This window comes from Mytilus edulis, chromosome 7 (genome assembly GCF_963676685.1).
Source record: "Mytilus edulis chromosome 7, xbMytEdul2.2, whole genome shotgun sequence".
Taxonomy (NCBI): Eukaryota; Metazoa; Mollusca; class Bivalvia; order Mytilida; family Mytilidae; genus Mytilus; species Mytilus edulis.
Window position 1 is genome coordinate 56,652,919 of NC_092350.1, and position 26,165 is coordinate 56,679,083.

General features: G+C 32.4%; 1 protein-coding gene across 1 annotated transcript; it reads left to right on the top strand.

Moving 5' to 3' along the window:
- Positions 1–3,943: 3,943 nt before the first annotated feature.
- Positions 3,944–26,165, top strand: LOC139483526 (E3 ubiquitin-protein ligase TRIM71-like). Its single transcript, XM_071267545.1, has 3 exons — positions 3,944–3,987; positions 23,505–23,577; positions 24,324–26,165. Exon 3 carries the CDS (start codon positions 24,346–24,348, stop codon positions 26,071–26,073), a length of 1,728 nt encoding a protein of 575 aa, XP_071123646.1. The 5' UTR covers positions 3,944–3,987; positions 23,505–23,577; positions 24,324–24,345; the 3' UTR covers positions 26,074–26,165.

Here is a 26,165-nt window from a genome sequence, read left to right on the forward strand (position 1 = left end):
CAAAGGGTATCCTGTCCGCAAGTACCTGTGGTCAAATGTTATGATCTACAAGGTAAAATAATATGGACTTTCGAAAATACAAGCGTTTTGAAGACACCCGAAGGCATCTCTGTAGATAACTATAGTAATGTTTACGTAGCAGGACGTTAGTCAAACAATTCAATAAAAATGTCTACCGACGGACACCAACACCATGAACTGTTATCTAAAAAATGATGGCCTCTCCGAACCATGGTCGATTCATTACAGTAAGGAAAGAAATATGTTTATTGTTGCAAATAAAACAGGAAAGTCATTTCTTTATTCTTTAAAATGACACATTTTTCAGTTATGATTAAATGACTGAAGAAGATGTTAACTTTCGAACGTTATAGAAAATATGTCTCCCTTATGTTAAGCTTGAAATATCATATATGAGTTTGAATGTCCCTTTGGTATATTTTGCTTTTCTTTTAATAAAGTATTTTTTGTTAAACTCAGCTTTAGTGCAAGTATGCAACTTTGTAAGACAATGTCTTGACTAAGGCTACCGTGCACAATACGCATGATAATTTAGTTATTCAATATGCAACTATTTGCTTTCAGCAGGTTTGATATTCACCTTTCTCAGTCAAATATACGTAGAATATAATGGATTTTGAGGATCATAAGTTATTTATATATTTAAAACAGAAAATATGTATTATTTTCCTACTACCAGCCTTTTTTTAAAAATGAAAACAAGGATTATAGTGTTATTGAGTTGTCGTTTCTGTACTGGTCTTGATGTAGAGTCGAGGGTTCGAATGTCCTTGGGACCCAAAAGACATCAGAAAGATATTGACATGTTTTTTCTGGTCTTTTTGTCTTCATAAAGATCCACACTGTAATGACAATTTGAAAATTAATACATGCTTGCTAATTTGACAAAAGGCAAGAATGAAATTAACAACAAGTCACCGTACTGCCCTTAAAAACGAAGGAAACCCAAACCACTTAGTAAGCTTTAAATTGCCCTGAATAACAATATCCAAAAGATGCAAAATTGCATTTTACGACCTTATATGAACTTATTTATTTAAAGCAAACGTGTTATGACGGCTAGCTACCAACTACTAATTGACGGTAGAGGAATATTGTCGTTCAAACTGTAATTATTATTTTAACGTTGATTCTATGATACTTTTTTGTGCTGCATTATTTAATCCAAGCATACCAGACGTAAGATTACCTAGGCACGAATAAAGCAGTACTTAATTATACCGTTTCAGAAATAGTAGGAGGCAATTACTTAATCTGCTGATAATAAGATAAAACCCGTGTATTCGTACCCTCTTATTTCGCCTGTTTGACTTCCGATAAAATTGTCTACTGCTGGAATATTTGCCTTTTGTCACCATTAGATAAACTATAAATGGCAAATAGATTGCATATAACTTAAACAAAGAGAAAACTGTTCACTGCCACACACTGATAATATTTCTTGGCTCTTGTGTAATTTTTTTTCTATTTTTATTGTCTTTACTAAATTATCACATTGTTTCGTCACAAACCTTACATAAATATCAATTAAATGCAATAAATCCTAATACGGAATGCGTGTTAAATACACGTTAAATACACAATTAGTGCAATTGGTAGTTCCTGCAGAAGGGAATCGACCACGATGAAGAGTGGGAATATAGAGACTCTTAGCAATTAGGGTAAATTGAATATAGACTGAAATTTATCCTTGCTACCCTCGGACATCTTAAAGAGTTTAGGCAATGATTCGTAACGTGACACGCTCTCTGCACATAGCAATAGACTAACAGCTCACATTTTGACCGAACTTTGCTGCACTGAAACCAAGAGAAACACCGAGAGTAACAGTTTTTAACTCTAATATTGTAAATGTCTTATGTGCATTTTATCTTTTTTGTACGTACAGAATTCATTGCATATGGTATTAAATATAAATATACCTTTGTTCTATTTGTGACTCGAACGTCTCCGTAGTAATCTTTTGTAGACAAATACACTCATCAAAGATACTAGCATTAACATTTTATATTAACGTCAGACGTGCGTTTCGTCTACTAAAGACTCATCAGTGACACTCGAATCAAAAAATGTTTAAAAGGCCAAAAAAAGCATGAAGTTGAAGAGCATTGAGACCCAAAATACCGAAAAGTTTTGCAAAATACAGATAGGGTAATCTATTTCTGAGGTGGATAAGCCTTAGTATTTCAAAACTTCAAGGTACTTTACTTGAAATAACAACCATTTAATGATGTGTGCCAACCTCCGACAGAATCTATAATAACACAGATATATAAATGAAATACAGTCATTTGAAATATCAAATTAAATTTGTGTTGCCTGCAGCTGAGACTACATTTAGGTGTAGCACCACCAAATTATAGTACGTCACATATTCAGTTGCATACGAAAAAGGGTCGAGAAAAAAATATTCCCTCGCGCGTTTGACAGTTGTTAGAAATTAATTCTACATCTCATTGCAATAAAAAAAAAAAAGTCATAAACATATATCTTGGGTGTTTCAAAGCACCATTATATTCTTATTTGATGTTCTTGTACACTATTTTGGAAGCATGCATGATTACTAAAGCTTGTAAATAGGTTAAATAAAGGGGAAATTGATTAACTTCCAGTGATGGTTATTTTCTAATATGCAATGAAATGTTATGTGCAATTTTGTCTATAGTACTGGCCAAGATAAAACCTTACTCATGCCAGGTATTTTTTAAAATTCTAACGAACATTAATAGTGCACAATTTTTGAAAAGTGCAAATTTTATCAGGACTAAAAAGTTCATATGATGAAGACATAATCTTTCAATCAGTTTAATTGAAGCTGGAGCTGGCATGTCTGTTAACTGCTAGTAGTCTGATATCAGACTCAGACTTCTTTCGAACTGAATTTTAATGTGCGTATTGTTATGCGTTTACTTTTCTACATTGTCTAGAGGTATAGGGGGAGGGTTGAGATTTCATAAACTTGTTTAACCCCGTCGCATGTTTGCGCCTGTCCCAATAGTTATCCAGGGTTTCAGAATTATAATCCAAGTCAGGAGCCTCTGACCTTTGAAAAACAAAATTACATGATTTTGGTTCCTTTTTAACTTTTATTGAAATTAGAAGACTTAGATAAAGTGCAGCACATGGAGTCAAATTGTTATCAGAGGTATCAGGATTATAATTTAATACTACAGAAGACTCATTCAAAGAGTCTGCATTACAAACCCAAAACAAAAAGCGTTCTCCGCCTGGCATGTTCAATTTTGGCGTCGTCAATCTTTTTATTTTAAAGAATCGGGTTATATTTTAAACTTGAGGTACGTTTATTTCGATAGTGGCCATATTTCTTCGTTTTTCGGGGTAATTCATTTTACCAAAATTACAAAAAAACAACATATGATGTATTTGATGTCAGACATTTCATCTTGAACTCGATAGTCGAGTTATAAGAAGAAAGAAGAACACACAATGCATTGAGAATTCTTATAGCTACCTCTCGTTGTCCCTACTTAAAGAAGAATGACAGGTTTGTTTTTCTGTTCAATGAGAATTTTTGATGACTTTGAATGCATTTGAAATATTGTAAATATTGACACATGTACATGGCTTGTAAGATACTATGATATATCAGCGATGTTTTAATGGTTTTTGTTTTATCTGATTTCATCACAATGTAAACAAAGTGTTTGCTAATATCGAATTGTTCAATATTGCTCTTTTATTTTATTCTTAAGTTTTAGATCCAAACCAATCATACGTCGAGGTTATGTCTAAATCGTATCTAATAACCCTTGAAACCATTTGATAAATCTTCACATTCACGATTGACAGAATGTCGATAAAAACATATTTCAAATAAACCGCGCCTTTAAACTGGTTTTGTATTTCATATTTATAGTTTATCATATAATGTCACGTGATCAATTGTGTATTTACTTTCCTGGTCGCCTTTTCACCAAAAAGCAATGAAACACTCGTAATTATCAGGTAAATTCAGGATTCTAACATTATTTGTATTACTGTTTTGTACTCAATCAATATGTTTGATTCAATTAATAAGGTATGTTGGTTAAGTATTTACTATTCAGAAAAAAGGGACAAAGTGAAAGCAATTACTGTTTATTTTACTTCGTTCAAGGTTCAACAACTCTATATGGTTACCTGTCACGAGCACATTACGTTGTCCCTATTCTGCAGATAGAAGTACTTTATCTCTTGTTTTTCTTTCTCTTACAGACTTGAGACTTAGAAAGTAAACATTCATTTGAACGCTTTCCATCATGTTCATATGTGTCTATGTTTATTCTGTAAACCGAGGGGGTTCTAACTATGTGGAATTTGATAAACACGCAATAAAGGCCGAATAGGATACAATGAGCATCTTATATCCGAATGTCATTGTAACATATCAATTATGCAGCATCTCTATCATGGGTCCACGGGTGGCTTTAAAAAGAGAGAGACAATGTTCCAACGGGACATATAAACTTATGAGTCAACAATAAACTGACAACGTAATATCAAAAAACGAATAAAAGCACCAACAGACAAACAAAAGTACACAAAACACAATATAGAAAACTAAAGACCGAGCAACGCAAACCCAACTTAAACCTTTGGGTGATCTCAAGTACTAATAAATTTTGGTGTTATTGCTTACTTCTGAGAAACAACCATCTAACAAGGAAAGCATGATAGGAAATTCAAGCCCTTATGTATCGTATCAAATGGGAGATATATTCTCCGCATGCATGCGCTGCTGTAATGTTGCTACTTAAGAATATCACTTTACAACCAAGAAGCTAAAATCATCTCTTTTTACCTAAAGTTTTGATTCAACCGATCTTTATTGTCATTTTCGAGATGTAAGTCAAGATATGAGGCAGACTGAACTTTATCTATTGTATCATATCTATATCTCAAGTTCGATGTGATAGATGCATTCAACATAGTAAATTAGTTGGCAAATGTTGAATTTTTTAGTGAGTGAACATTATCTCTGTGGCGGAAAGTCATGTTGAAATATACTGCCTACGTCTTTTCTTGCTTTCTTGACAATTCCTCTATTCTCATAGGAACATCGATTGTTTGTTAACCTGACTACATCATTGCAAAAAATGGGAAGACCAACAAAGTACACAAATCACAACATAGAAAACTAAAGAAATTAGCAACTCGAACCCATGGGCTTTACATGCAAATATATAGCTGTAGTATTTCAAATTCTTATCGATATTCTAAACCGTTATTTTAACAGTACAACACAAAGCTTTAAGTGGTACGTCAAGGTATCTAATCCAATAGCATTGTGGAATGTTTTCATAGTTATTGATTAAAACAACACAAACTCCCTTGAGGTTCAGAATTTGAAAGGGAAAAAAATACTACAAACCAGTAAATGTCTGCAATGGTCTATATCTGTACTCAACACTGATTTTTAATCAACAAGTCTGAATTGATCTGAAATTTACTTGATAATACTAGATTGCAGTCTGAACTTGTACTCAACCTTTTTTCGAACTAGTCTGAAACAAACTTAACAGTCTGAACTTTTATTTGATCTTTACTCGACCTAGTCTTAACTATACTTAACAGTCTGAACTTATACTCGACCTTTACTCGACCTAGTCTGAACCATACTCGATCAAGTCTTAACCATCCGAGACCTACTTTTTGTATTTATATAGCATATTAATCTATTGTAATAAAAATTCATAATATCTAATAAAATTTGGAACAAAGTCCTTATATTTGTATAAAGTAACATTCGTTTATAGTGGAAAATTGTTTAATGTTAAATAAGCTACAATAAAAAATTGCTTGTAAGACCCTCTATGATTATTATTATATAACTCTGGTTAATTTTCCAATCAATCTATCATGAAGGGGAGATAAATAATTCGACTTCCGTTTATAGTCGGTTTTTTTTTAAAATGATGAACGGTTCTTTAAATTGGTATGTAATCATTTTGAACGTTTCAAATTTCTGAAATTATATTCGTACATCAATGTTTTTGATACACCAATAACAAAAACTGAAATATATTGAATTGATACATTTTGTAATTATTCAAAATTATATCAGAAACCTATACTTAATTATGAAATAATGAACCTGTTAAAGTGATACAATACTCGAATAACTTTTTTTCGAATCGCCACATAATACAAAGGATTGTCACTCTTGCATACAAATGGCATATCAATATAATGAATTAACTGTGCATTCGTGCGCCACCTTCAATGAAGATTCTAAATTATAAATATAACCAAAAGTTGTTAATCTATAGGATAGTGAAGACTAATGAAAGCTTACCCACTGTAAAAAGTATCTCTTTGAAATTTGTTTAAACTTCCTCAGAAAAATGCTCGAGCCACCTGACTTTCATAGCTCATAATTAAGTTTTACACAATATTTTAATAAAGTAGTTCAAGATTATTTGCTTTTCAAAGTGTTAGACGCAACAGAAATCGTATGCTTGCATAATCTTACCCAAATACAGATTTAATCAAGTCCTGAACATTTCGACATCTGTTTGTTTATTTTAATCAAAACCGGTTTAAACAAATCACAAGTACATGTTAAGATCCGACTAAATACCTATATCCCGATATCGTCAGGTAAATATGCTTATTTATATATCGAATTATATCAACTTAGGAAATGTTTTTAAAAACGACTTGTTAGAAATTTGAACAACAACTTGAAATTAGAAATGTATTCAATGTAGCATTGAAACCAAAACTTTACAATAAACATAATATAACTTTAACACTTTTTTAGGATTTCACTATATTTTTCTATAAATGAAATTTATCTTATCCTCAATAGACAAAATGAAATAAAAAAATGGGGTCACCGTTCATTTACGCTCACAATCTGCCTTCGAAAGAAGCATACATTTTTTGTCAATGTCCTTTTTTTCTGTTGATCTAATAGAAGAAATAGCGTTTATCGAAATAAAAAAAGAACTAAATTACAGAAATCGCTTATATATTTTACAATTATTTAGTTTATGAACAGTTTATTCGAAAACAACAATAAAAAATATAGGTCACCGATGAGTTAAAAAAGATATTTTAATTTCAATGCCAAAAAATGGCATTTTTGCAACAAAGGGAGATAATTTGGAGCTTTTTCAATGATATGTACATTTTTAAAGTCACCTGGGGCCAACACGAATAGATGTTTTTGGAATGATTATTGTACCATATGATAAAGTAACAACTACTAAAGGTAATTAATAAAAACTGTAATGAAAAAAATTTTTTAATTTTTTTCTGAGAATCTTATACCCGCGAGCCTCCTCAAAATTAAAATAAAACAATCTTATGATATAATCTCTAAACTGAATTGTGACTAATATTTCAATGTTATTATTTTTTTCAGATATATTGTATGGTTACTGGACACTTTTCACCTTAAAATTTAGCCGTGTATAACTTTAAGGTGCCATTTGATAGATATATTTTTAATTCAAAGTTAAACAACATCACTGATTGAAATATTGTACGTTACCATGAAACCTATGTAGTTTTTAATTAGAAATTTAGAAAAAAAGATTAAAAAGAACCCACACACATGCCAAATTAGAAACCTTGATATGGTTTAATTACCGTCAGTATAAGTTTGGTTTTTAAGAAAAATAAAATCTTTTTTTTTTTTAACAAAACTCGAAAACTTTAACATTTTTAATATAAATATGAGAAAATTATTATATAAGATAATTAGATTCAACTATCGCTGTTTGATAAATCTAGAAATCATGAAAGGTTGTTAAAATCTGTTTTAATACATATCTCTATTTTATTTGTGGCTGTTAGCATGTCAGTTATTTTTAACAGTTATTTCTTTTAAGATCGAGTTATAGTTCAGACTCTTTTCAATGGCAAAGTTAATGGTCAATAACATATCAGTACAGTAGTATATATTTAAAACTAGGGTCGAGTAATGTCGTGAAAAAATTCAGGCCAATTCACACTAGTCGAGTTAAAATCAGTTCAGTCGGGTAGAGAGGTAGATCATTTCAGACTTGTACTGGTTTGTAGTGTGATGTGACATTCTGTCTAATAGAGAGGCGGAAGATATCGAAGGGACACTAAAACTCATAAAGAAAAATAAATTGGCAACGTTATCGCAAAGAACAAAAAAAATTAAAGAAAAATAACAATGTACAAAAAACAATATATAGAAAAAGAAAAGACTTGCTAACAAGAACCCCACTAAAAATCGGAGATCATCTCAGGTGTTCCGTAATGGTAAGCAGATCCTGCACCTTATATTTAATCAATATTCAGTCCATTAAATATACTTTACCAGAAATTTCGAAGCGCAGGAATACTATCTCATCTAATAAATGTTGACATCAAAACGTCCCCCCCTTTTTAGTATTATTTAAGATAAGAGAAGGAATACATGTGAGCATTCAAATGGTACAGTATTGGGATTTACCAAGTTTATTTCGCCATTTTCAGTCCTTCGGAATGGGTGTTGTGTGAACGATTTCGTATTATCTGACTCTAAATAATATACAATTATGGCCCGTTGAAAAGGGGAATATTCAAAATTGTCAACACGAGAAGGTTATTTCATTGAGGGCGCAGCCCAAAGTGAAATAACTTTTAAGGGTCGACAATTTTGGATTTTCATCGATTCTAAGGGGCCAGCATTGTTTTATTATACCGAACTAACAGTGGAAAGGCCTTTCGATCACTAACTATATTATTTAGACTTTACTATAGGGGAATTCGAAATAACAAACGCAAGCTGACGTTTGAAAAAACATTTGTGTTCTAGAATTTCTTGAATGTACAACAAAGGTAGAATCTATTTTTTAAATATTGATGGCCCTGAAAGGGACCGTTTATAAGAAACATCATCGACTGCTGAGACTAGAATCATGTCCAATGCCCTCTTTCCTCGATTCAAAGTGGCCCTCCAGTGTAACGTGAACAATGCTATTTTCACTAGTAACCCGAATTTAGCTTGAACGGACAAAAACGTGTTAACGCTATTTAAATGAGATTAATTGTTATTTGATAAAGATTGACAAAAATTAAAAAATATTTTTACTTCATTTCAATTCATTTCAATTCATTTTAACGCCAGTCAAATAGATTTCTTTGCGGTGAATCAATTGAAATCAAGTTGCTGGTAATGTACGTCCAACTATTAGGCCACGCCCCCGTTAAACTATTTCAAACAGGCATCAATTCGTTTTAAACATCGTTGAGACCCGAGCTTTGTACAGGTAAATCACTCAAGCAAGACAAACTTTATTTATTTATCGGGTTTTTTTTCATCCAATTTTATCGAATTCAGTTAAATGTGTGTATTCTTAGTAAAGTCGCATGCTTCACAATTTTTAACAAATGAATGAACAATAGATGTGACATTTTTAAAAGAAATTTAAATAAAAACATTAAAATATTGATGCACGGTTTAAAAAATGTGATTCTGTTGAAAATAAAATAGTAAACTTGCAAACTTTGAATCCATTTGTTCTCATCGAGGTCCGCGTTCATGTTTCAATGCGATTCGTAACATGAAAGTCCAATATGTTACAAATGTATAGACTCTACGATGTCCGAGTTCTGTCCGAAATAAATAATTGATAGCACTTATAAGACATAATGTTGGAATATTTGTCTTTTGTTGAAGTCGACACGTCTCCCTTTAGATGGCTTTCGGTTATTTCCGTAGTTCGGTTGCTGTCTCATTGGCGTATATCTTACATCTCCTTTTTTACGTGCATCACTTATTTATCATGTGCACTGATGGCTGAAAAAAATCTGATCATATACCTCGATAGCACTGCCTGTCACGTTTCTTTTGCATCAAATAGAGCGGTTTGATTTGGATTTGAATGGGTTTTACTAAACGTCTAGTGGCAAATATTTCACCCATAATACAGCCATTATGTCAGTGGCACATCTGACGAAAATTCAAACCACAGATTACAAATTGCGTTTTTTTTCTGAAGTTTATTAACGAATGATATGCTGCCTTATACTCTAATATCAGTTACCCATTCGTGAACGTAATGGACGTATGATGAATGAAGTTCCATGTTTTATCTTTTATATAAAATTTAAAAGGTTCAACCGGGTTGAATTATTACATTTACAAAAAAACATCATTTTATTTTTAAAATAAATTCAACAACAATATAAGTATATTTTAAAAATTTAATTGACAGTTTATATTGACCATTATATACATATAAAGACCGATGTCGATAACTCCATTGATCTTTTTTATCGTTATATTTTTAGCACGAAATAAATACAGGAGTTAATCATATCATAGAAAAAATATCAAACAACGTTAGTTAAGACACGATGGATAAAATCTAATGGTTTATATTTCAGTTTCGAATCAGATTTTTTTAGGCACAAGTGTTACTACTCATTTTGATAAACAGTGAGACGCTTACTTGTAATTCGGAATTGACGAATAAACGTAGCGAAATTACCGTACTTATAGATTATACTTTTGTTTTCCATCTTAATTGTATTGTCATTTAAGGGACCGTTATAGCTTGCTGTTCAATGAGGACCAAAGCTCCGTGTTGAGGCCGTACTTTTGACCTCTAATTAAATTATACCATGTGACTTGACGGAGAGTTGTTTCATTGGCACACATACCACATCTTCTTATATATATTAAACGGGAGCAGTTTATTACATTTTCATTTAGATAAAAAAAAATATAAAAATTCAGTGAATCAAATGAATTTGTAGCATATTGTTACATTCAAAAGTATTTAATTTTGATTGATAGTATACATTATTTTTATTGCATTGGTCCACAAATAATGCCCAGTGTCAAATATTACACATCGATGACCACTTAGATTAGTTACTTTAATTAAACTCATTTCCTTGGCTGGTAGTACACGCTTGTATTTTGTCCTTTAAAGTTAGTCTGTCGGTTTAATCATGGAAGTAATATTAAATATTAATGAATCACAGTTTAAGGAGAATTCTTCGTCATTTGCAAATAGATAAAAAAAAAAAAAAAGTATGAAAATTTGCTTACGACTGAATTCAGGCCGAGAGAAATATGTTTTGTTTTATTTCAGATTACGATTGAATTCAGGCCGAGAGAAATATGTTTTGTTTTATTTCAGATTATTTAGTACATATACAAAAATATTCTTAATCTTTTACAATTTACAAATAAAATTTGATAGTGCTTTTTATGCACATGGTAGATGAAACCTGTATGATCTAATTTTTTCAGAGGTTTGTGAAATATTGAAAATAGTACGTTCCGGCAGTGTCTCTGGTTCCGGAAAACACAATTCGCTATATAAAATGCTTGTAAAATTCCGTTACATGTGGTACGCTCATATTTGAATACCTTCCTATAAGAAAGTGAAAAAAACAGTTTTTGAAATTCACCTAAAAAAGATTAAACGAATAGTTTAACTTACTTTTCAAATATCGAATACACAAATAAATCTCTAATTTATCCACGCTTGAAATTTGTTTTTACTGACAGGTGTCTGCTGGTATTCGATTGGACATCAGTATCAATGTAGGCGTAACAGCCTATCATATTTATCCAATCAGCTGTCTTGTGTGCGATGACATACGGTCCACTTTTTCCTTGTAATGAATTATAAATTGATTGCAATAAAAATTATTCAATACACTATAAAGCAAACAATGTCTAGCCCAAAAATGACTTACACGACGCTATACTATACATATTATACTTAATAATTATTTACAAATTAAGACAGCGTAAAAATAAAATAATAATATTAATAATAATTACTATTTAACGGTAGAGCTCTGAAATTAACGGGGACTACTATGTTATTAGTATGATAGTCCCAGCAATTTAACAAATTGATCATCAAAAGGACGGTTGTGCAATTGTGGTCCAGGGACTTGCCGGTACGTCTAAAACCCACCCAGGCCGCTTTGGTGCACTAAGCCCTAAGACATTTATGGAACACTACAGCGAACTTTCTAGACAAATTTGATATTGTCAGATAAAAATAGCCAACGCTTATATTGAAGAATAAACAAGTCATGAAAAGAAATATTACTATACGTGATTGTACAGACATTTTGACTAATTCACTAGCTTTGATACAGCGGAAGCAAAAACATCGAGCGTAGCAAAGATAAAAAAAATAATAATGCTAAAATTATGTTTTTTTAAATCAAAGGACAAAGCGTACGCAATGTCACCCGGAATCCGAATCTGACTGACTAGCAAATTACTACAAAATTAAACCCAAAAAAAAGGAACAACGTATGTTAGAATCAGGAAAAAAATGGATTTAGATTAGATTTGTGATCATTGGAATTTATTAAGACTTTTTAAAATATCTATTTCTAGGAACTTTTTTTAGATCGAAATTAATAAAGTTCATATATAAGTCATGATGTGGTACAGCTCACACCGATAAATATATTACGGCATATTCATATAAAATTACAAATAAACCTTTCAATAATGAATTCTTATAAGCTGATGTTAAAGCTCATAATATAAGAGATATGGGATATAATTCAATTTGACGGCAACCAAACGACAAAAACACTATAGATAAATCAAGACCGCATGTTTAGTCTTCAACAAGAAACATGTGTCTACACGAAATGCCAAGCTCTAAATCGTCATGAACTTGTAGATACAATATTCACAAAACAACAATATTAAAGTCTAAATAATATAAATATTCATTATTCACACATATTCTAGATTTTCTAAATCGTTTGAGACACGTATGCAACGCCCATGTATTTTCCGTTCACATAATGTTTTGACGGTTTTCCTTTTTTATTTATAACGTCCTACAAACATTGCTCAGACTAGACAGCATGAAAGACTAATTTTAAAACACTTTTATAAGTCAGCGTATAGGTTTATTCCTTGAATGCCAACATCCTTTGATCTACCGACAATTTACCTTTAAATAATGTTGGCTTTCGAGGAATAGGTGCAAAAAGTTATCACAACACGAGAGCATGCTTATCAAAAATGGACATTTAGAGGTATAGGGGGAGGGTTGAGATCTCACAAACATGTTTAACCCCGCCGCATTTTTGCGCCTGTCCCAAGTCAGGAGCCTCTGGCCTTTCATAGTCTTGTATTATTTTATTTTAGTTTCTTGTGTACAATTTGGAAATTAGTATGGCGTTCATTATCACTGAACTAGTATATATTAATTTTGTTTAGGAGCCAGCTGAAGGACGCCTCCGGTGCGGGAATTTCTCGCTACATTGAAGACCTGTTGGTGACCTTTTGCTGTTTTTTTATTTGGTCGGGTTGTTGTCTCTTTGACACATTCCCCATTTCCATTCTCAATTTTATTTAATTCGAATTGAATTCGAATCGAATGCGAATCGAATTCGCTAATCGCGTACATACACGCTTCTTTTTTATTCGAATTAAATGTCCGTGTGAACGAGGCATAATTAAACAGATAGTTAAAATCTATTTCATGTTTGTTACGTTGTTGAATTTTTTTTTCTGATGATACTACTTGAACGAATATGGATTCTCTTAAAATGAAACTTTGAAAAGTGTTGCATCACATGTGCATAGTGTGAGAAATTCCAGTTTACACAAATGTGAAGCCTCTTTGGACTTTGAAGGTTTTTTTCAATATTTCTATAGTTGTGTGTGCTGTAACATCCTACCATATTACTTGATTAAATTTCTTGAAACTTTGTATCACGTGTTAGAATACTATTGATGTATTATGTTCAGTTTGTTCAGGATATTTTTCTTGGTAATAATACTACACACTTTTTTGCAAGTGATTCATAAAATGATACTGGTAAGGGGTTTATCGTGTTCGCAAATCATCGGTGTTCTTATAAAACAAAGTAATGTAGTTTGATTGGAATTGAGACAAATTTCCACAAGAGACCATATGACACAGAAATTCACAAGTATAGGCCACCGTACAGTCTTCAACTATGAGCAAAGCCCATACCACATAGTGGAACTAACTATACACATCAGATGAAACCGGTTTAACTTATCAGATGTAAATAAATAGAAATACTACACAGAATAGACGTGGTCAGGTTCTTGTATATCCAAACCAACAAAAAACACTTGTAAAGTACATCCTCTGAGAAAACTTGCAGTTACTGGCAGCTAGTTCAAAGCCACAAACAACTAAAAAAATCAATCCGCTATAGACTAAATTCTTGTTACCCTATTTTATGGTTAATTGTTTAATTAAAATATTCATATAATTCATGTATATATACGTAACAAATAAATATTTATAATAATATGGAACAAAATAAATCTCTAATATCCTCTTTTAGTTTGAAATAATTATATTTAACTAAATATAAATGTTATATTTATATATATGTCTTATGTTAATAAAACTTGTTCATTCCCAAATTTATTTATTTTTTAATAAATAGTAACAAAAATCATTTTCTTTCTATCTTTATATTCATAATTATTTAACCCTTAAATTTTGCTACTTTTCTTATCAAAATGGGATAAAATGTTACAATTTCATCAAGTTCACTAATTAATTTTTAAAGTTAAATACTTATAAAAACAGAAATATTTTTGTTGGCATTCAAGGAATAGGTAACATATAAAATGTTGGCATTCGAGGAAGACACCAGCGTAAACACGGTGGTTTTTTTTAACAAATCGATAATTTCGTTGCCCAGGGATATGAATTTGACATTAAAAGTCCCTCAAACCTTTACAATACCCGGCCGTGTCATTTCCGTTTTAATAGATCGGGAACACGACCTTTTAGGATATGCATGAATTACCATACGTATGTCCGAGCATTTGTTATAATGTATTAACGTGTGACGTAATTTATTTTGAACTCTTTTTTTTGGGCGCTTTTTTTACCAATCCACTAAACAAGAAACAATGCATGATGGGCTACAACATGTTTACAATCAAACGAAAACAAGTGTTATTTACTGAAATACAACACATTTATTCATGCTTTGCGGTATTATCAATTTCGCTTAGATTTTTTTTTTGTATCCATATTTATATCTTGTGATATGAAGTATTCTTTCAATGCTCAGATTAACGAAGAATTATTTCTATGCAAAGAACAGAGTATTAAATAACCAAATAACCCGATATAAAGTCATTTCTGTATGATTGCTGATGACACAGAGATTTCGGGTATTCGTCCGCAAGTCAGCAACGTAACGACAGTTTTAACACAAAGCCAATTATCTTTAAGACAAACTTACTAGTGTAAAGCTAACAGTCGGTGCTAACTTTCATAAAGACAGTTAAAAAAATAAGGGATCCTTGAATTTTGTGCTCGTAAACACAGGAAAGATTAAGAGGGGTTCAAATTTATATTGGGGTCACTAAATTTCATCGCTTTTCACAAAATTGATTTTATGATATTGTACCCTTTTTTATGATGTAAAAAATAATTTAAATCGATAATTTATTTCTCTATAGGAAACAACAACGTATAATGATCAAGCGGGACAATTTAAAGCCGATTATACGTTATGTTTTCTTCTCATTATTGAAGGCATTGCGGTTGCCTATCATTACTTACATCCATGCACTTCATTTGAAACTTTAAAAAAATTTATTCACACAGAAATCACAGCTTATATTAGTGTGGGTGTAAGGGCAGGAAAGTTATATAAAATACAAAACTATTAAACCGTTGTTTTCCCCGTTTGAATGGTTTTACACTAGTAATCATGGGGCCCTTTATAGCTTGTTGTTCGTTGCTAGCCAAGGCTCCGTGTTGAAGGCTGTACATAAGCCTACCATGGTTTACTTTCATTAATTGTAATTTGGATGGAGAATTGTCTCATTGGCACTCACAACACATCTTCCTATATCTATTTTCTATACACCTTAAGGGCGTTAGCCTGAATGTGTGCGTCTTTCTTACGCCAAAATAATGTAGATCGACAAATTGAATTATTAAGGACAGGGATTGATTGAATGATTGATTGATTGTTTGTTGCTTAACGTCCAGTGGTAAATATTTCATGCATATTCAGGACGAGAACAAGTTCACAATATATACACTAGGTATGTTGATACGATAGAGGCCATCTGGGATGATGGTCAGGGAAATTTGGACTGCCACTGGAAAATGAGGATACCTTGTATAGGGACAGAAATTTTGTCTTGCAACAGGCCACCTACGGACCCCTCAAAAGAGTTGTTGCAAGGATTCTTAACGTGCAAAGAGCAAAGAGCGTTGCAGTCTCTTTACACGAGGCATCAGATTTCACGTCCCCCTTCTGACCGGACGTGACTGCGAACTTGATACATCCCGCACAGCCAAATGGACGCCCCATTTCGGCAAGCGTTTTACTGCCGGTCGGGAGAAGACTGGCCAAGTGACCATATTTCTATACCCCATTCACCCTAAAGGACAGGGGGATTTTCACAGAAAGAAGATGACGTGATAAGCATGCATGTGTGTGTGTACGCTCAACCTCCTAAACTGAAGTGAATGTAAGCAATTATAGGCAACAATCCGGCCTTCAAAAACGAGAAAACCCCTTCCATATAGTCGACCGATCACTAAAAGGCCCCGACTGGAAAATGTGATTTTTTTTAAACTCTAACCAGAGTGCATGTTTATCAGCTTACAGAACTTGAAAACCAAAAAAATCAGTTATAAATAAAAATACGGATAAACATTTTTTTTAAGCTATCTTAATCATAAACAAGCTTCTGTCCTAGTTTATTAGAAATCCAGGATAGTTAAGAAAGTAATTTAAGTTTCAAACACTTTACCCACAGAGTAATTTTTTGTGGTTTGTAGATAGCTATTGCAACAAAAGTCGGAAGGCTCAACAAAAATGTAATAAACTATTATACTTTGCGAAATATGTGTATCTTCTATTATATCAGTATGTGTTGGTTAAAATAAAATCTCTATACATTTTTTACTATTTCAAAATATCTTTATAAAACATTTCAACAGAACTTAAAAAAGTGAACTTACGGAACAAGCAAACGAACTTAAAAGAAACAAAAATAAGAAGAAAATACACTCTTGCATAGAAGTAAAAACTATAACAGTCAGAAAAGCAAAATAGATATGACAGTAATAACTATACCATAAAAAAACTAAGAACAACATGAAATAACATAATATATACATTCTTTATAAGTATACTAGTGTATTCAAAACGGGTCAAGGTTGAATGAACATGAATTTCTATATATTACTGTCAACTGAGTGTGGCGCGTGTCGATAAAATATAAAATAACTTTCTAAATGTGATTATAAAATTGTTTATTTTTAAAACGTTGACTTATATATGCAATGCCTTTTGTGTCAATTGTATCATTCCATCAGGTCCTTTAGTGCAATTTTTTGTTCTAAGTGCACTAAGGGGGACTTTTGCGGTATTTTAACGGACACCCCAAAAAAGAATTAAAGGACAAAACGTTATTATGTGGATTTTTTTTTCGGAAAATGTTTCATTTGTCAAATATTTCAGAACAAATCTATTCTTTTTCAATTCAATACATTTTAGGTAAACACTTAGAGTTACACATACACGACCCTACATTTTTGATAGAAAAAAATGCATTTTCAATATCGTATAATCTTTTTAACTATATTAAATTTGCGGTTTTGTGATATGTGCATGTAGTTTGAACAACGTCGTCAATAGTGTTTGAAAGAAGCTATAAAACATGATTTAAAACCTTATACACCACATACGGAGGTACATGTATGATACCATTACGAGTGAACGTATGATATAAATGTGAAATAGCCATTGTAATTGCCACGTTATTTTATGGATCGTTCATTTTATTACCTTTAGTGCCATCGAACTTAATCTTTATAGACCGTATATTCAACGCATACATACGCTAATTTTACAGTTTAGAGGTAGAAGACGAAGAAGAATTATTTATAATAGTGCAATCTGAACAAGCAAATAAATAAATACATATTTATATTTATATTAAACAAGTTTTTTTATTCAAATGAAAGATAGGATAAGCGCATTTACAAACAAATGTACATATACTCAATGCTACACTTAAATTTAGGTCATACATATGTATTGTTTAAATCTATGAGGATCTTGACGGGGTCCTTCATTTCTGTTTTTATTATAGTTTTATCACTCTCACTTCACGGCCTAAGAGCAGTTTCAGAAGCTTAGTTCAAACGGAGATACGGTTCCTTGATGCGGCCTAAAGAGGATAACGAAATTAACTATATAAATGATCTTACATATAAAATATTTGTATTTTGCGTTATTGATCGTTCCTGATGAAGTAAAATCCAGAAACGTGAATTGGACGTATGAAATTTATAAGATAAGATAAGATAATTTTATTAACCAATCAAGGTGCCCAAAATTTGAGCTATACAATCAAATGAATGAATGCCTTTTTTTTTTTAATAATATCAACGAATGATTTTATGTTTCATAATTAAAAATAATATACTTTTTTTATTTTAGCATTTATAATACAATGTATCTTCCACATAAAAGGGCGTAACTCCTAATATCATTCTGACACACTAAACGGATCTTGACCCGATCTGAAAATTTTAAACGTTACTTTTTATGATTTGTCTAGGTTTGTCCAAAACAGTCTTAACAGACTGGATTTAACGCTAGAGCATATCAAAAGGCGTAAGAGAATGCCGACTAATAGCCAGTCAAGATCGTTTAACTAACCTACCCGTTGTTATCGCAAACTAAAATTTATCTCATATATACAGGATACATGTTCATTTATTACAAGAATTTTTGTACGTCAAGGTGTATGATAGCACGATAATATACGAATCGTAACAACGCTTCAATATGCTCGTCTACTATATGCTCTTCCACAATTTACGCCTGTTTTGCTCCAGCGACCGGTATTACAGTTTAACATAGTTTAAAAGCTCATTGATCTGTTACTTTATTTACAATTTTGAGCAAGACTTAACTGTTTATTATTAAAATTCAACAAATGTCAACATTATCTTCATCAATTTTATTATTTAACAAAACATTGTTTTTCATTACAAGCAATTTCATATATTAATATACAGCTAGTAAATATTTGTTGTCACCGAAAATATAAGATTTAAATTATATACGCAATCAATAATTTCTGTGATGTTACTTTTATTTCCGTTACATATCTAATTTACGAGTACAAAATAGTAAAACAGAAAAATAGAAACGATAAATATTCAGGAATACCTAAAGTTTCGTAAGCAATTGCAAGGTATCACACGTTACTTAGATTCCACGAGTTTTCATAGCAATTAGCAATTTTTAAAACGAATATGTGAGATAAAGATCTACTGCATTTTGGCAAATTCAAATTATGTTATACTACTTTTATTTTCAACAGATTCACATTTCTTAAACCGTGCATCAATATTTTAATGTGTTTATCTAAATTTCTTTTATTCATTTGTTAAAAATTGTGAAGCATGCGACTTAACTGAAAATACACGCATATAACTAAATTCGATTAAATTTGATGAAAAAAAAAGATAAATAAATGAAGTTTGTCTTGCTTGAGTGATTTACCTGTACAAAGCTCGGGTCTCAACGATGTTTAAAACGAATTGATGCCAGTTTGAAATAGTTTAACGGGGGCGTGGCCTAATAGTTTGACGTACATTACCAGCAACTTGATTTTAATTGATTCACCGCAAAGAAATCTATTTGACTGGCGTTAAAATGAATTGAAATGAATTGAAATGAATTAAAAATATTTTTTAATTTTTGTCAATCTTTATCAAATAACAATTAATCTCATTTAAATAGCGTTAACACGTTTTTGTCCGTTCAAGCTAAATTCGGGTTACTAGTGTTTGTTTATTTACGTCTATGACGTAATTTTTTAAGGGAGGTAACTCAAGAACAAATCAAATAACTTAAAAAGTTTTTTCGCCGGTGAATAATATTCACCGCTGGTGGAAGTTTTAAGGATTATTCGTCCTTCCTTGCAATTGAATGAAAAACAATTGAGTTATTCCATGTCACGTGATAACGTTTCACCTTATAGCATTGTTTAAAATGTATGTAAGGTATAATAACACGCAATATCGATCTTTACGGTTTGACGTTTACTTGTTACTATCAATAAAGCTAATATGACGTCGCGGATGAGACGTCGACCTTGATTACATAGGTAATTCGAGACGTTGCTGGTCAACATGTACAAAAGAATTTTCGACGTCAATCCGTTGTTATGGCATAACGGTTAAGTCTTAATCGAATAAAAGTCTTCGTTACTCATTGAGTATCGGAGGGGTGTTCACGAGACAGTCACCCAAGCTAGAATGGTTTAGTGAAATCCTAACCTTAAATTTTAAACTATTTTAATTGGCGTCGTGTTTGAGAACCTTTTCACAGGATGATGTGGAATGTAGTGAAATTTATTAGGAATTGGTAAAGTTTTATATATTAGTTACACTTTCAATTGATCCACGTTTTGTTTTATCCGTTATTATATCGCTATACTTCTTGAAGATATTTGTGGTTCTTGGTGCAGTCTTTTTGTTACGCTTTTCGTTTTCTTTGTCACAGCATAGTTTAACGGCAACTCATCATAGTCGTTTTTCCATGGCTACTTTGCGTAATAGATGCTGTCTTGAAACTCAATTGTTGATTCTTGGTAACTTCGAATATAATCATTCTCTTTTTCATGCACTTCCAGAGATTCAATTCCTATAGTCTCAAGCTTATAAACCGTGTTTTTCAGATTTACGTGCAATTGATACTTTGACAAAACATTATGCTGTTGATAACTGTGATTTTTCTGAATGTAAAGGTCCAGAAAATAAGAACCTGAGTTTCGATTTGATTGCTGTGGGTCCGTTTCCACGTAAAAGGTCATCTTCATCTATTTCCAAATAACAATTAATTACGAAATTTCAAAGGTGTCCTGTGTGCTAGCTATAATCCTTTCAAAAAGTTCCTGTTTCTGTCAATTAAACGAATGTGGTTTTGTAATGGCGTAGCTATCATAGGAACGATTAAATCCTGTATTGGGATTTTATGTTCAATTTCAGATTCACCATAAATTGTGGCTTTTTCCAGTCATCTAAGATAAACGTGGTTTCTCCGAATGATGATAGTTGAATACTGTCGGCTTCTTCTCTCCGCATGTTTAATTCACGCGTAATATTCTCCATTACAAAAGACCTTTGAGCGTCTGCATCAAACATACTGTTCGCTTCTGTGCAATGACGATCTACCCAAAAGGGGGCCACAGCGGTTTGAACAGTACATTTGAGCGAAACTATACTGACGAGTTTAAATTTGTTAAGTCTTCTTGCATTGCAGTATCCCTAACAAGATTTACTGTTGATGTAGATGGCATTCATATACTTTCGTTCTAACAACTGTTTTAAGAATTATTTAGTCAGTAAAATGGTTGTTACTTTTTTGTCAGAGTTTGTGGTGTGTTTAACTTCACTAAATAAACTGTGGTGTCTTCACTTCAGTTACGACCTTTTCGGTTTGCATTCCTTGATGTGATGTGTACCGAGACAGTTGAAACATAAAGTGGTACGTTTAACGATAGCGATGCGATTACTAGTATCTAAATCGCGTCTTATCGGCCAATTGGCAAGCGAATGAATCTTTTTGCAGAAAACGCACGCATTAAAAGAGGGACGAAAGATACCAGAGGGACAGTCAAACTCACAATCGAAAATAAATTGACAACGCCATGGCTCAAAATGAAAAGGACAAACAGACACACAATAGTACACATGACACAACATAGAAAACTAAAGAATAAACCACACGAACCCCACCAACAACTAGGGGTGATCTCAGTTGCCCCTGAAGGTTAAGCAGATCCTGCTCCACATGAGGCACCCGTCGTGTTGCTTATGATATAACAAATCCGATAAATAGTCTTATTCAGTAGGTCAAATTTATGGAAGGGAAGGGGATTGTAGTTACGATGTAAGGAACATATCCGATATCATTTGTGAAACGGTTATTCCATTACGGTCAACCAACTCGTGATAGCGTTCGAAGAGATGATTTTAACTTCACCATTTGGAACTCTTGATTTTATAGGTTCCTTGTGAGGAACAACTTTCTATCAAGAACATGATTATAGGAAATGCAAACACGGGAATATCGTATCAATTGGGAGAGATATAAACCGTATCCAGGTGCTGCTAGAATGTTGCTTCTTAGAAATGGAAAGTTCACAATTGAAAAGCTGAAATCATCGATAGTCTGTTGAAAAACACGTCCTCCGAACGTAACAAATATGTTGTCAATCAAGAAATCAAGCATCTTGATAATGTCAGTATCAGAGAATTTTTTGTTTGAATCTGAGTGATCCTTTACAAAGTAGGATTTATCACTTCCTAAGACAAGATACTTGTATCTACGTAGGCCTTTTTTTTTTTATGAAACAAAGCAATACCAACTCTTTCAATTTGTCTTTTAGGTTGGAATGTGGAGTACTTGTATAAAGTTTAGAAAAGTAAAAAATAGAAAATATTTTAATACTACTACAAGATGAAAGAGAGTTAGAGTGTATGCACTCTAAACGATCTTTGGATATTTTAAGTATCCACATCTGATTCACGCCACCTCTAGAATAGGCAGTTTCACAATATCTTTGATTCCTGATAAAATAGATGTTTATAATTTAGAATGAGGTTTCGTGGAGCACTCGGAAGACCCAGCAATAAACCGTTGTTTGTGAGGGCACTTGTGCAGTTTAGGTATCCAATACAGAAATGGAAGATCTAGGTCATCATCTTTGGTTGAAATTCCAAACGAACATAGAACAGACCTATGATTATCCAAGATTTCCTCTTTGGTAAATGTCGTGAGGGTATATGTTGGGTTTCCAAGTGAATTGTCAATACTTAAATCGTTTATCAAGCATGTACTGAGTTTTACACACAAAAACGATGTTGTTTTGGGCTTTATCTGCGGGGACAACAACATATTTGTCATGAAGGTAGGATAAGTGTTTTGCAACATTAGGATCTTTAAAGATTGACGTAGCATGGACATTGATAGACCAAATCAGTTTCTTAATTCTGATTTGTATCTACGATCTCACTGCCTTAATCCATTCGGAAAGAGTGTCTACGTCTTTCTTCTCACGCTTAGCCCATTGCCTGGCATAATCCCCGACTGAATCCATTAAAGTTGTATTTCCAATTGATGGATTTTGGACCTTGCGATTACACATTTCGTAGGGAAGTGTTATTAAAAATGTTGAGGTCACCAGTAATAACGTGGCCAGCCAGATTATATGTGATTTGGGATTTGGCGCAATCAAGGTTAAGACTTAAAGTCGTCAATACTGAGATCCTGCAAAACGTGTTTGTAATTGAAAATTTTAGTTGCAATAGGTTTGCTATAGGTATAAGAAATGATTGGTACAGACTGGTCTTTGAAAAAAAGAGGTATTTTCAATTGAACTAATTTATGATGAAGAATATTGCATAAGTTGACGCCATCGAAACCTTTGTTGGCAAAGGAAAGATTAAGGAAAGATCTTTTCTCTTTTTCAGCTTTTCCAATGCGGACTGGCTGGACAAGTCTGTGACTTGCAATATCCGAAATGATAGACCGTAAATAATAGCTGTAAGTTTGTATTGGTTGGAATGAGGGTTTGTAAAATTGGTTTCCAAAAAATGATAGAGAATGACGTTTTGAAAGGGATAATGAATAAAGTTTCGTGTGAAAGTGATGAATACCTAACGGCTTTTGTATAAATGGCAGCAATTCATTAATAAAGACATCATGCAGAGTAGGTGATGTATAATGACGATAAACATGGCTGCGTTAAATGATGATTTGTATTCCTAGAACTTGTATTGTTTCTTCTTTGTATTTTGGCAAAGACCGAAAAGGTTGAATACGAAATATCACTTTCTGTGTGTAATATATCAGTTTAGTAAAAACATTTGTAGAATACTCATCTGTGTCTACGACTTCAATCTCTATATCCTCTGTGTCCGATGCATTCATAATTTGGTCATTCAATGTGTCGAGTAAAGACTATTAGCATGCATGTGGTACAATGATCAGTAAAAAAATAATTAAGCATAAAACGAAGTATTACTTTTAAGGCTAACTTTCATGAAATGTAACACTTTTCACACTTTCACGCGTCGGTATAAATAAACTCATCATATATACCAGGACTAAATTTATTATATACGCCAGACGATGATGATTTATCGTATTTAAGTATTTCATGTACTTCCTAGAAATTCAACTAATAGCAGTAATCCTTTAAACTATTGTTACCATTAAAATAATAATAAAGTTTTTATGACAAAGTGAAATGACGACGTTTAACTCTTATAACATTTTTTTAATTTTAGGGTGTACATTCTCGATTTTATAATGGCGACTTCATCTTCACATTGCGGTGTTTGTGATCATCGCCATATCTCCAAGCTATCTGCTGTCTGGTGTACTGACTGTGATGAAGGACTATGTGAAGGTTGTGAGGAACACCATAGTTTATCTAAAGGATCTCGAAATCATACTGTCATTGCAATTTCTGAATATCATAGAATACCTAGTGATGTAGTAAAGATTAGTCCTTTTTGTGACACGCACAATGAAAAATACAGCATTTACTGCAAACATCATGAAATACCTTGCTGTAGAAATTGTATTATAGAAAGTCATAACAAATGTCAGGAAATTGCAAAATTAGAAGACGTCACTCTTAACGTCAAATCGTCAAATGCATTCTATGAGATCGAACAGACATTAGAAGAAGTCGCTAAAAATATTGAGAAAATTCGACTAGACTGGCAAATGAATTTGAAAACTTTACCTGAGTCCCGGAAGCAGATCGAGAAAGAAATTCAAGAGACCCGAATAGCAATTAATAGTCATATTGACAAAATACAAGAAGATATGATAACGGAACTTTATGCATCGGAAGAAAAGGAGAGTCAGAAAATCCGCAAATTGATAGATTCTCTAGAAGATAAACAACTAGAGATTGAAATGTTACAGGGGAACATTTCAAATATTAAACAGCATGCGTCAGACCTTCAGACATTTTTGTCAATAAAGCGAATCGAAACGGAGGTTTCTAGCAAAAATGAATACCTTAATTCAATATCCAGTAATGAGAGTTTGAAGCAGATGGTCTTGTCATTTAGTATCAACCCTTCAGTTCAAAATCTTATTTCCGATCTCCCAAATTTCGGAAAAATTATGGTTGAAAGTAAACCGTCTGGTATTGAAATTACCACGAACAAGCAAAAACATGCTCAAATGATGATGACAAAAGTACTTTCAATATCGTTCGAACATATCAATCTTAAGTTACAAAAAACGGTTTACACAAAAACAAACCACATGTGTAAGGGAACGTGTCTGCTACCGGATGGAAGGATGGTTTTTTCCTGCTCGAATGAAGATTCATTTTGTTATGTTACTGTGCTGAACGCAGACGGATCACTGAATTTTGAAGTACAATTACCCCCAAATTCTTTTGATGTAGCCTACATAAAAGAAGATGATACTTTGGCTGTATCATCTGGTTGTTCGGGTTCCAGGTGCATTTATATTATTGACATGCAAAACCAACAAGTTAAGAAAACTATTTCTGTAAAGGATTATGTATATGGGATATCATATAATGGCTCAACATTAGTTTATTGTGGACATGATAAAGGAATTCAAATGATCAATCCAACTAGCGAAACCATAAGCGTTATAGAAAAATACGAAACTTCGACTAATTGCTATGTTGCAACATTTGCCGACAAAATTTATCATTCAAACAAACAAAATAACTACGTTACATGTTATGATCAACAAGGTAAACACCAATGGTCATTTGCAAATAAAAACGTTTTGCAGACACCAAGAGGCATCGCCGTAGATGATAGTGGCAATGTATACGTAGTAGGATATAGATCAACTAATCTTATAGTGATATCTCCCGATGGAAAACAATACCGACAATTATTATCTAAGAGTGAAGGCCTCTTAGAACCACAATCGATTCATTTTAATACAGAACGAAACATGCTGATTGTAACGAATAGAAGAATACAAGCATTCCTTTACTCAGTTAACAAACACATTTTTCAATTATATGATTGAGTGACTATAGACGATATTGTAAAACATGTTGAATATCATATATAAGATAAATGAGCTGCTTCCGATAGAAATAAACCAATGACATATGCAAA

What these genes read in the sequence shown, in the direction of transcription:
- LOC139483526 (XM_071267545.1), top strand. Translation starts at nt 24,346, where the DNA reads ATGGCGACTTCATCTTCACATTGCGGTGTTTGTGATCATCGCCATATC.